At 42.2% G+C, this 13,524-nt stretch overlaps 1 protein-coding gene across 1 annotated transcript in view; it reads left to right on the plus strand.

Annotated features, from left to right (window-relative positions):
* The window catches only part of SERPINB13 (serpin peptidase inhibitor, clade B (ovalbumin), member 13), a 14,743-nt gene extending 13,803 nt beyond the window's left edge, over positions 1-940 (plus strand). The window contains exon 7 of the mRNA XM_006892733.1: positions 536-940. Within this exon, the coding sequence (XP_006892795.1) occupies positions 536-940 (405 nt within the window). The remainder of the gene's footprint in view (positions 1-535) is intronic.
* Positions 941-13,524: the final 12,584 nt, after the last annotated feature.

Raw genomic sequence — 13,524 nt, forward strand, 5'->3', positions numbered from 1 at the left:
AATTTTGATTTATTTTATTATTTTCTCGGTGTGTGTACCGTCAAATTGGATCTGACTGGTATAGGAGGAAATGGCCCCTCCTTCTCCGGCAGAGCATCTGCTGGATTTGAACCACGTATCTCTGGGATTGCAGTGCAGCTTCTTGCCGCTAGGACACCAGAGCTCCCGCTCCCCTTTCTTTTGTAGGGCTGCTCGTGGATTTGCACTGCTTGCCTTTGGGTTAACCGATCTCCTCCCCCACCCAGCCACGAAGGATCTCATTATACTAACACAGACGATTTAAACAGAAAAAGCTGGTAGTTTCTGATTGCTGCAGCCCCGTGGGAGAAAGATGGGCAATCTCCTCTGTATAATTTATAGCCTCAGAAACCCAGCTGATGGTCAGCTAGGAGTCAGTTCTGACTGGATTGTGGGTTTATTTTTATTTATTTGTTTATTTGTTTATTTATTTATTTTTGTGACTCAATTCAGCATTACGTTACTTTGACATTTGCTGACTAACCGTGCCACTCTGCCCTCCTCCCTTGTACACTAGATTGTAGACCAAGTAAGCCCTGAGCAGCTGGTGGAGTGGACCAGCCCCGGGTACCTGGAGAAGAGGACTGTGAGCGTGCACCTGCCCAGGTTCCAGGTGCAGGACACCTACGACCTGAAGGACTCGCTGAGCGCCCTGGGGCTGGGGGACGCCTTCAGTGAGCGGTGTGCGGACTACTCGGGGATGTCGCCTGGCTCCGGGCTGCACGCGCAGAAGTTCCTGCACCGGTCCTTCGTGGAGGTGACCGAGGATGGCACACAGGCCACGACGGGCACTGGTGCCAGCTTCACCACCGCCACAGCCTCGGACTTAGAAATGTTCCACTGTGACCACCCTTTCCTGTTCTTCATCAGGCACAATGAGTCCAGCGCTATCCTGTTCTTTGGCCAGTTTTCTTCTCCATAGGACCACCCTGTCCACGGCTGGGCTGCGCTTGGACCAACGTCACAGCTAGAGAATCCGTGTGAGCATCGATGTAGACTCCTCTCTACGAATTTGTTTTGCTTGGTTGCCTGCCAATCTTGCAGCCAAAATTGTGCATCTAATTCTTGAAATTGAGATGGTCCTCGCTCTCTTCTCAGCTGAGAAGTTGGCTGTAGGAACTCACAAAGAAGAACTTAGGAAGAAAGTGCTGGTGGTCCAGCCTTGAAATATCCATGGAGCTCAGATCTCCAGTGCACATATGGGTCACTATGAGTGGGTATGGACTTGATGGTAACGAGCTGTAACAGCAACAGTGTGTGAATGTGTATGTGTGTGTCTATAATTTCCCTTGAAAGTGAAATACTCTTTTGTCTGACACTTGTGAAGTGAGCCAAATCAAATCAAGTATTTGGCTCATTAAAAACCTTCCCAGGAAATTTTGGGAAGTAATAAACTGTCCTCCTATAGTTTGGTGCAAACTTCTGCTGGAAAGATGGATGGGTGATTTCAGGAGGTCCCGAAGTCCTGAGGTTTTGGGAAGAGAGAATGTGCAAAGATCCCCGTTGACATGGTAATAAAAACTTTAGTATCCTAAATGAAAGGCTGGTAGTTCAAACCCACCAGTTGAGAATGGAAAGCTGTTCCAATCTGTTTCCATGAAGTCTTCCAGTCTCATCCTGCTCTATGCTATAGGCTCTCTGAGAGCTGGAATCAACTTGACAGCAGTGGATTTGAATTCTTGGTTTATGATTTACCCAATCAGTGTGTTACTTTTTTACTTCAAGCAGATATTGTGCTCAACTGCACATAAGAAAAGAGAAGCAAGTTAGCAAAACAGAAATGAAAATGAGACAAAAATAGAACAGTGTATCAGACAGAAAGATTCTCATGTTTATCTTCTCTATTCCAATCCTCAGACGACAAAACAAAATAAAACAAAACTGCCGATCAGTGAAGAGGATGGATTCCTGCCTTCTAGCAGACTGTAACACTTACTGTCAGTTTACATAAACATTTTGATACTTGTGAAACAAATGAGGAATTAAAGAAGTGAAGTGTTATATCCAATCAATGTTCCTACCATATCAATTTTCTAGGCTTTGGAATATAAATATTTAGAACAACTTTTAGGCAAATATGTTCTTCCTTCCTTTCTCTTCCCCCCCCCCCGCCCCCCCCCCACTCACATGTCTCCTGTTATTTTGTGAGTCTTGTGTGGGCGTCTTAGTTACCTAGTGCTGCTATGGCAGAAACACCACATGGATGGCTTTAACAAAGAACAATTTATTCTTACAGTTTAGAAGTCTGAAATCAGAGTGTAGCTCTAGTAGGAGAACCTCTCTCTCTCTCTCTGTCACTCTGGGGGAAGGTCCTTGTCTCCTGTTAACATCTGCTGGCTCTGTGCCCCTTAGAGAAGACCATCTCTTTTGATGTCAATCTTTCCCTGGGTCTAGGAGGTTCTCAGAACAGGGACCCCAGGTCTAAAGGAAGAGCTCTACTCCTAGCTCTTCTTTCTTGGTGGTAGCAGATTCCTCTGCTCTCTAGCTTGACTCAAAATGTAATCTATTCTTGTAGATCATATCTTTGCTCATTAACTTAACTTCCCTAATCCAGCCTTACTAAGGCCATGTAGTTTTGTGTGCCATGGAGTCAGCACCAATCTATAGCTGACCTTGTTCATTACTGTTAAAAGATTTATGCATTAGGAGCTAGCAGATGTTTTTGAAACTTGGGAAAATAGTTTTATTTCTCAGCCCAAAATTTCTACTTGGAAATTTGAGTATATCCCCATAAATTTAAGACATAGACTAAGGTACCTGTGAACTCCAACTCTGATATGTGTGAGTGTGTTGCTGTGGTCACTGTGTCAATCTCTCATTGAGGATTTTCCTTTCTTGCACCAACCTTCTCCTTTCCAAGCATGATCTATCCCTCCAAAGACCAACTTCTCCTACTAACATGCCTGAAATATGTGAGACAAAGCTTTGTCATTTTTGCCTCTAAAAGAGTATTCTTACTGCATTTTCTTCAAGACAACTGTTTGTTCTTTTGGAAGTCTATGGAATACTCAGCACTCTTCTTCAACACCACAGCCCAAAGGCATCAATTTTTCTTTTGTCTTCCTTACTCATTGTCCCACTCTCAGACGCATAGCAAGTGATGGACAAGAGCATGGACTGAATCAGGATCACCTTAGTCTTCAAACTGAAAGGATTGATCAATTCTGCCAGTCTAATATGATTAAAGTGAATCATCTCAGAGGCAGAAAATGGGAGCTTTCACAACCACTGGAAAAGAAGACCCGGGAGTGGGGTGTGTTCTTTGGATCTGAGTTCACTGAATCACTGAGATAGATTCCTGAGATGGCAAGAGTTTCTTAAGAGGAAGGCAGAGGCACAGAGGCTGACCTTGGTGGTTCATGGAGGGAGACATCTGAGTGGTTGGTGGCTTGAAGGAGGACTGAAGTGCCGCTGGATGAAATTTGCTACCCAGGGAGATAGAGCTGATAGTGACCCAAGGAGGCAGTGTCTCTAGGCAGAGGCTTACTGGTACAGTGGGGCAGTGGGGATGCCTCTGAATATTTACTAGAAAAAGTCCTCAAACTCATTGTTCTCACGTTGAGATTGATGCCTAGCTGACCCTCCAGCAGGCTTCTAAGGCTGAAAATTCCACAGGAAGAGATTGCTCATCTTTCTTCTGTGGAGTTCCTAGTAGATTCAAACTGCCAGGGAGCCCAGGCCTTGGGATCAGCAGATCACCTTCCTACAGGCTATGCAATCAGAGCACATTGTAATAGTGACTCTTACTGGTAGAGCTTAAGGCTGTGTAACCCTGATATAAGAAGTGCAGGGGCCATGGGACTGATATACTACCAGCCTGTCGACACTGCTCATCAGAGTCTTCATGGAAGAACTTGACTTGGAGTAATTTCTGATCCTGAACTATTACTTCTTTAGTAGATCCCATAATTATGAATATTGTCTGTCTTCTCTGTGGTCATTGCTTCTAATTACTGAACCCAGCAGAGAAGCAGAGACTGCTGTGGGAGGGAAGCCTCATGGCAGATTTGTGGAAAAGTTGGAGGAAAGAAGTCTGATGTCCATTTCAGAAACCCACCTTAGGTTGCTTATACAGGTGTTCTCTCTTCTGTCTGCCCTCGTTGAAGGTAAAGGAGGTAGCTGCCATCCTCATATCATTTTTTGCAGTAATTCTACTCCCACAAGAACATTGAATATACAGTTGAAAATAAAAAGGAGCATGAATAATAGGTGGACTTTTTAAAAAAAGTATAAGAACTACAATAAATGAATGTATCTGCATCTGAAAAAAAAAAAAGTATAAGAACATTAGCTTTTATAGGTGTGTTGCTGTGTGGAACTTTTTCTGATGTTCCATAAAGAATGACTGGGGTCCAAACAAGGACAAAGTGGTTTTAATTATCCCACATTCATAAAATTCCTGAGCAATTGGGACCAGATACCTCCACAAGCTTAGGATGAAGAGCCCAAACCAGCTCTGCTACTTGCAACCACCAGTCAGATGGCCATCTCTCCTCAGTCTATTAAAAAAGGCAGGGAAGAAAGAATGGAGGTGAGTCATAGAATTATGCAGAAATACAGTGACTTTAGTACAGTAGGGATGGGCCTACCAGCAAGCAGACACAACAGCAGTGCCTCTTTCTTTGGGTTCACACATGTCCCCCAACAAGTTGAACTTGTCTGTAAATATTCAAAGGATGATAGTAACAGTCAAGGGGCAGAGTTGGGCTGAATCCTATTCAAGAGAATACAGAGGAACTGCCAGTAAAGTCCACCCTCATGACAACTGGTCACCAGTCTTCTAGGGTTGACATGACCACATAAACAGGCCTGGTTAGTCATGGTGTCTGGGATATGGACATTCTCCGTATCCTCCACTACAATAATCTAGGTAAGATGCAGGAATGTGGCCTAATCCTTTGGGATTGTTGTTGTTGTTAAGTGCTGTCAAGTCATATAAAACTCATAGCGACCCTATAAACGAAAGACCTGAACACTTGTATAACTTTCGTCATTTCTCCAAGTCCATAGAGTTTCTGGAGGCAAGCTCTTTCAGAAGAGGATGCCACTCCTGCTTCCAAGCTTGTTTTAATTGGGGAGCCCCACCAAACACTGTCCACCATGGGTGACCATTATCACATTTGAAACATCAGTGTCACGGTGTTCAGCATCACAGCAACCATGAGTTACCTCTGTACAGCAAGTGGTTCAATTTTGAGAAGCTATTTATTAGATGGTGAGCAGATACTGAGAAGCAACATAAGAAGCGGAGACAGGGAAAGTCTGCTTTCAGAGCTGCACCAGCAAGACCATTTCTCTCATTGGCTGACTCTGGATTTCTGTGGCTAGGTGCCAAAAGAATACTGAAGAATACACACTTCCCTTTAGAAGAACACACTATGATAGCAGCTATGTAGGGACCAATGTTTGCTGAAAATGCCTGAGGCTGTGTTTTGAGTTGTTGACGAAAAACGTTTCATGTTCTTTAGATACTGAGGCAGTTGGTGGCAGAAGCTGCTTTTTGTTAGAAACATGGAAACCTTGACTTGTTGGTTTGGTTCTTGCCTGGATAAAAAACAATCTACTGAAAAATTCAAAAGCTATAGGGAGAACGAGAGGTGGATAAACCTCAGAGATAAACTTTAAAAATTCAACTAAAATGATTATTTTAAAATCAACTCCTTGGTTCTTATTTCTGTTGAAATGGTTGGTGGTGCAGTGACTAACTGCTTGGTGGCTAATGAACTGTCCCATGGTTCAAATGCACCAGCTGCTCAATGGAAACATCTGTGGCCTTTTGGTTCCTTAAAGACTCAGTCTGAGAAACTATGGAGTTCTATTTTGCCCAAAGTGTTACTCTGAGTCAAGATCGACTCCGTAACAATGAACTTTTGTCATAGTAGTTACTTTGGTAAGATTTCACTGGATGTGTAACTGCAATTGGTGACACTCCATGAATCAGAATGTGTTGATAAAGAAACCAAACCCTCCCTAATCTTCATAATGAACTCAGAGCTCTTTTCTTAGAAGGAAAAAGGTCCAAAATGACTGACTGACTGGATTAGCAAGTATTTAACAAATCCGTTAGGAGTAAAGGTTTTCCTTGCTTCTGTGGTGATTAACACATTTGCATAAGAATCTGGCTCAGATGTAAAGTACTAAATATGCTATGTTTCTGTGGGAGCAAAGCAGATGAAGGTGGGAGTCATTTGTGGGACAAATGGGAAAGGCTTCATAATAGGCCTCTGGAACTAGGTTACCTGCCTTTGATCCCCAGCCCCAGCCTTTAATAACTGTGTGACTCTGCACAAGTCTTATCATCTTTCAGTAAGTCCAAGGTGCTCAGGGAGGTGACTAGCTAATCCTTGAAAAATATTCCATAAATGTAAAGAAAAAAAATAAAAAATATAAATTAAAAAACTGTTAACCACTCCTTCTCTGTCTTCTTTTTCTTCCTCCTCTGTAATTGTTAATATTGTTTATATTAATAAAATAAGGGGATTCTATCATTTTGTTTTCATAAGGGGTGAGAAGCCACACTGAACTTAAATTTTTGATGAGAAATAATTTTACATCAAAATTTTATTTGAAATAATTTAGAGCCACAGAAAAGTTGCAGAAATGCTACCCAACCTATTGCCAGTGAGCTGATTCTGAGGCTGTAAATGTTCATGTGGAGAGACTTTTCTTTCTTTTACAGAGCAGTTGGTGGATTTGAACTGTAGATTTGTTAGTCTACTGGACACTTGATGCAATATGCCACCAGGGCTCCTTACTCAGTCTCAGTTTCTCATAATGCCTTTATCTCATATTGTTGTTGTTGTGTACCATCAAGTTAGAACCAACCCATAGCTGACCCTCCAGAGGGTTTTCAGGGGCAGTGGCTTACACAGGGATAGACACCTTTCTTTTATGAAGCAGTTGATGGATTCAAACCATGTATCTTGGGTTGACAACACAATTTCTGGTGGCCTAGTGGTAAGAAACCTCACTGCATTCTCAGAGGCACATAGTTGAAATCCATCAGCTGCTTCACTGGAGAAGAATGGGCAGTCTCCTCCTGTACAATTTACTGCCTCTGAAAACCTGTTGGAGTGTTGGCTACGGGTCAGATCCCACTCAATGACACACACCAACAATAAGCCACCAGAGCTCTGTTGTCTCGTGTTACTATGGCACATTTGTCATGTCTAATAAACCAGTGTTATTATGCAGAATTCCAAGATGCCTCCTGAGATGCGCTCTTGGTGGGCGCACCTTCTCCCAGATATTCACCTGGATGCCAGCCTAGGTGTGTCTGTGAAGAGAGGTGGAAAATTCCCACTGGGGAGAGAGAACAGCAGGTCGCTCTTAATGTTTTCAGGCAGCTGCAAGGGAGGGAGTCACATGAAGTTTCATCAAATTCTGTCTGGCTCAAATAAATTGCTTTCAGTACAATAATGCTTCAGGCCTTGAAGTCTCAGCCTTAGTACCGTCAATCAAGAGGTACTTTTAAAAGTCCTGTAGATCAATTAGTCTAAAACAAAACAAATAATGCTTTGCCATGGAGTTGATTCTGACTCATAGTGACTCCATGTGACAGAGTACATCTACCCTGGTGTTGTTATTCACCGTTCTCTGTCGAGAAGCCTGTCACTCGTAGCAGCCCTATGCTAATAGCTCTGAACCCTGTGCTATCCCCAGCCAGTCTCACTGTCTCCCTGGCAGAAATTTTCGCAAAGATCTCTGAGTCTCTCTCCATTTTATTCTAATTATTCCTTCACCCAGGCTTAAAACTTTGGATATCTTTAACTACTTGCTCTGTTCCCTTGGCCACGTCTTTCTCTCTCATAATGTTCTTCTTATACCCACTTTCCCTCACTTCCATTCTCTTCAGTCTACTCCTCACTATTTCATTGCCACAGTGCATTATTTCCCTTGTAACAAAGGGGAAATTTTACTTACTTAATCAACATCATGTGGTTCTGGTGGATAGTGGCAAGAAGTTGTGTTGCCAACCCAAAGGCAAGTGGTTTGAATATAGTAATTGCTCTGTGAGGAGAAAATGGACAATCCCTTCTGTGCACTTGACATCCTCTGAAAACCCACTGAAGGGTCCGCTGTGATTTGGTTCTGACTCAACAACACATAACAACAAGAAGTTCATAAAGTGTGTGTCCTACATCCCAATGTGGTGAATAATATCTGGGGTCATAAAAGTTTATGAGCCTAAAGGGAGCTCTGGTCTGTAAGGGGTATTATGGATGGGCCTTGATAGAACAGGAGAAAAATATGAAAGAGAACATAAAGTCTAAAAAGGAATTCAGACTGACAGATCAGGTTGAGGCTAGAATACTTCCCCAAACCCTTGTTAGGATGTGCTGTTGAATTGATTTCAACTCACAGTGACTCTATGACCCTGTGTACAACAGAAAGAAACCTGCTTGTCCTGAATCAGCTTCATATTTGCTGCTGTGGTCGAGCCCACTGTGGCAGCCACTGTGGCAATTCACCCTTTGTGGGTTCCCCCCTTTTTACTGGATTTCGAATAAGCACACCTTTCTTCAGGAGCTAATCCCTAAGATAACATGATGCAGCTCTGAGACAAAAGTGTTGCCATTCTTGCTTTTCAGGAGCATTCTGACTGTATTTCTTCCGAGATACATTCATTCCCCCTTTGATCCAAGCCATTTTTTAAGCCTTAAAACCCAAATGATCCCTTGACACCACCTTTTAGTTAAACAAAGATTGACTCATTAATAAAGAATCCCACCTATGAATTATGAGTTCCTTTAAAAATTATCAACACGAGACCAATGGTTAAATTCATTCTAAAGCAAGATGAGAAGATAAAGTACAGGGAAATTGTTATTGTTGTTGTGTGTCATCAAGTCAAAACCAACTCATAGCTGACCCTCCAGTGAGTTTTCAGAGGCAGGAAATATCACTGGGAGGAGATTGTCCATCCTTCTCCAATGGATGGTGGATTTGAACTCTATGCCTTTGGGATTGAAGCACAGTTTCGTACCACTAGCCACTAGAGCTTTTTAGTGTACTGGAATAGCACAACCAGAAGGAAACAAATGGAAATTTTGATGCTTAGAATAATGTTTAACCAATATTACTGAATAATATGTGTAAAAATTGTTCAATAGTTACCGGTGGCCTAGTGGCAAGAAGCTGAGCTGCAATCCCAAAAGCACATGGTTCAAGTCCCCCAGCTGCTCCACAGATGTAAGATGGGCAGTCTCCTCCTGTGCCCTTAACTACCTCTGAAAACCCCTCAGAGTGTCAGCCATAGGTCAGCTCTGACTCGATGGTCTGCAACAAGAGGAAGCTCTCACTTTAAACGTTGTGTTGTTTACAATATACAGAATTTATAACACGATGAGGTTAAATATGATGACCATTTTGTTTGTGTCTAAGTCAGTCTATAATCTAGGACTCAACTCAACCCAAGTAATTGTCATTGACTTTGAACTGATTCACAGCTGACCTTGCAGTGGGTTTTCAGAGATTATAAATCACACTGGGCAGTCTGTCCATTTTTCGCCTGAGGAGCAGCTCGGGGGTTCAGAGAACCCCAAGTCCAACATTCCCTGGAAGTGTGTCCAGTTCCGATGAGTCTCTCTTCTGCCCCTGCTTGTGGACACCGGGGTCCAAGTATCATGTGAAGATGTTTCTTTGTGGTCTTTTTATCCCAGTATACCCAGTGCTTCCTACAGAACAGAAGTTTCTTTCTTCAGTGTAGTCTTTCTTCTTTTTACCTCAAGCATTGGGTGGTTACTATGGAGTAGAAAGTTCTTGCTTCAATGTGACAATTGTCCCATGCATTTTTTCCCCTTCACTCTCCTGAGGCGGAGTCTGAAGGGATAAGCCTCCTCTTCTCACCTGACATTGCTATCAGGTACTATTGAGTTGCCTCCTGCTGATAGCCACACTATGGGCGACAGTGTGGAACCCTGCCTGATCTTGTACCATCCTCACACTCTCTGCCATGTTCAGGTTCACTGTTGCAGTCACTGTGTTTGTCTATTTTGTTGATGGTTTCCCTCTTTTTTTTTACAGACCTCCTACTTTTCCAAGCATGGTATCTTGTGCCTTCTGACCACATGCTCAAAGGATGTGAGAAGGTTCACCGTCCTTGCTTCTAGGAAGCACTCTGGCACTTTTTCCAAGACAGTTTATTTGTTCTTTTGGCGGTCCATGGGATATTCACTATTCCTTGCCACTACTAAAAGTCATCAATCCTTTTATTTGTCTAACTTTCACATGCTTATAGATTTAAAATATCATGTCTGAGGGATGGCACAGGATAGGGAAATGTTCGGATCCATTGTTCATAGGGTCGCTAGGATTTGTAGTTGAGTCCACAGCACCTAATAAAAACAATGATACCTTAGTATTTCACAGGAGAGGGAGACCCTGGATGAGATAGATTGATACAGTGACGGGGGCGATGGAAGTGGTATGTCGGAGTTAGTGAGACTGACTCAGGACAGGGAAGGGTTCAGAGCTGCTGTACACAGGGTCGCTATCCATTGCAGGAGACTCAATGACACATAGCAACGGTAACATTCTATGACAGGTTTGGAAGCAGGAGTGGCATCTCCTTCTGAAACAACATGCCTCCAGAAACTCTATGAACTTTGATAAATGTCAATAGTTGTAGAGGGGCTTCAGGCCTTTTGTTCACAGGGTCACTATGAGTCGTGTTTGACTTGAAGGCAATCAACAACAACAACAACATTTAAAATTACATCCTTACTCTTTAGCACCTTCCAGATGTGCTTTGCAGCCAATAATCCTTGTCACAATCTGGTTATCACAACTGTCATACTCACACAATTAGTTTAACCAAGGTAGTCACATACTTTGGGCGTGTTGTGAGGGGCCAGTTCTTGGAGAATGACATCATGCTTGGAAAGGTCAGCAGAGGAGATGAAGACTGTCAACGAGTTAGATTTACCCAGTGACTTTAACAATGGGCTCAAATGAATAAGAGCTGGAGAGGGCGGCGTAGCATAGGGTCTGTTCAGAGCCACGACTCATTAAGTCTCTGTGAATTGTAGTCAACTTGACAGCACATAACAACTACAATGACAGCAAAGTCATTAGTATGCTTTTAATTTTACATCCCTTCGAACTCATGACTCACACACAAAAGGACTCTTCTAGTCATTCTGTGTGTGGTAATATATGACCATATGTGAGAATGTATGTCGAAGGTAAATCTTGGAAATCTCTTGGTTAAAGGGGAAATAGATTTATAGTTTTGATAGCAAACACCAAATTACTGTCATTAACGTAGATTGTACAAATTGACACTCTCTGCTTCCCTCCCATTTTCCCACCAAAGAAGTGTAGAAAAGTTCTGCTTCCCATGAAACCTTGGGCTGTTTTTGACCAGCCAACGAACAATGGTATTTGTGAGTCTTGTAATTCACACTTCTTTTATGGACTAGACTGAGAATCTTTGCACACATGTAAGTGCCAATTCTATTTCCTTTCCTGTGAATTCCTGACTGTGCACTTGGTTAATGTTCCTACGTTTAGTGAATTGCTTTGAAAAGCAGAAGCTCTTTACCTATTAAGAAAAAACTGCATTTTTCTTTCTTGTGATATGTGTCACAAAAAAATCGACCCACTTTGTCATTTGCCCTTTGTGGTGCTTGTCAAGAAAATGTTTATAAAATTATGTAGTTGATTATGTTAATTACTATGGGTCCCGTTACTTATTTATGACTTCTAAATTTTACACCGTGTGTAGAGAATCTTCTGCACTTGGTTTCCTCTAGCGCTCTTATGTTTTATTTACCATGACTAGATCTTTTCTACAGCTGGAATTCATTTGGTACAAATTATGATAAATTGATTCATATACTACTTTGTAATTAAGTAGTGTGGATAAGTGATATTAGTAGGGACCAGTCCTTGGAGAAGGATTCTATCAGTGAGAGAGAAGACTGTCACGGAGATGAATTGGTAAAATGACTAAATTAATGGGCTGAAGAACAGTAGCAACGGTGGAGGTGGTACAGGATTGGGCTTTGTTTCATTCTGTGCGCACAAGATTGCTGAGGCTGAGCTCTGACCCAGCAAAACCTAAGAATCCTAAGTACATAGGTAGGTAGGTAGGTAGGTAGGTAGGTAGGTAGGTAGGTAGGTAGGTAGATAGATACATAGATAGATAGATAGATAGATAGATAGATAGATAGATAGATAGATAGATAGATAGATACCCATTGGCCCCAACACCATTTATTGAATCACACATTTTCTAGTCCAATTTGAAATTCTAAATTATTTATATAGTAAGTTCGCAAACTCATCAAAAATATGCTTAATCTCGATTATGATGCTTTATATTTCTATTATTTCCTGTTGACTTTTTTAGTTTTTGTTTCCCTGAAAAAAATCTCTGTGGTAGTCATATATATTGTCCACTTTTTCTTGTTAGGTCTTTAACTATATTACTCATACTTCAACATCTGGATCACCTCAGAGGATAATTTTATAACTTATTTTGTTTTTCTTGACAGTGAGTTCTCTCTCGTTCTGTCTTTGGAGTGTGTAAGTGATGAAGTTTTATAGATGCTCAGACTATGCATGTGTGTATACATGCAGACAGCAGAGACTTGGCAGGGATTGGATTTTTGCCTAGAAAGGTACTGAGATATTGAGTCATTCTATTTAGGAATTGAGCTGAGTTAGGATTTTGCTGTTGCTCTGATTATATGTATTGCAGTCCTGGCCTCAAATAGCAACCTTACCTTCGGTTTAGCTGGAGGCCTGAGTGGGGAGCGTTTTCTCAGTGTTCTTGCTTCACTCTCACCATTATGCCCTCCTGATACACCTTTTCCACAGAGGTCTTCTCCAGCTTGGTTGTTTCCATGCTTGCTAGCCTGAGTTAGTCCTGGTTCAGCTATCTCGTGCTCAGCCATTCTGTCCAGTGTCTTGGATTTCTGGTAGACTCAAGAAGGTCTGTTTAACCCTTTGGCTACACTCAGAACCATGCTCCCAGTTGTACACATTGAAGCAGAGCTGGAATATGGGTGAGTTTCACTAGACGGTAGCCGGCCTTCGCTGAACACCTGGATCACTTAACCCCCAAAAGGCCCCTGCTGACAACCCCGCAGACCTCAGGTCCTGTGTCTGTTACCTGGAGGAAGTCCTCTCATGTTTTTCACTCAGGAAAAGATGCCTAGAAATACTTTTATTTGTTGTGATGTTTTGAAATATCATTTCACCACTTCCTGCTTCTCTTTATTTCTTCCAGGGCCTTCCAGTCACCTCAGATGCCTTTACCTTGACAATCAAAACATGAAATCTTCAAGTCAGTTCAGATTGATGGTGACCCACCTTTCCCCAAGGGAGTAGCCAGTGGCCTTGAACCACCAACATTTCCATCTTTCTAGCTGGGAATACCATTTTAAGCTGGACATTCCATTTTAATCTCCCTTTGTTGGCCAACCAGGCTTCTGAGTGATAATTTGGGTCTGTGAATTCGAGCAGCAGAAAGGAGTTCTTAGAAACAACCAGATAGAA

Source organism: Elephantulus edwardii, unplaced genomic scaffold (genome assembly GCF_000299155.1).
Source record: "Elephantulus edwardii isolate Elephantulus edwardi_28Jun2011 unplaced genomic scaffold, EleEdw1.0 scaffold00118, whole genome shotgun sequence".
Lineage (NCBI taxonomy): Eukaryota > Metazoa > Chordata > Mammalia > Macroscelidea > Macroscelididae > Elephantulus > Elephantulus edwardii.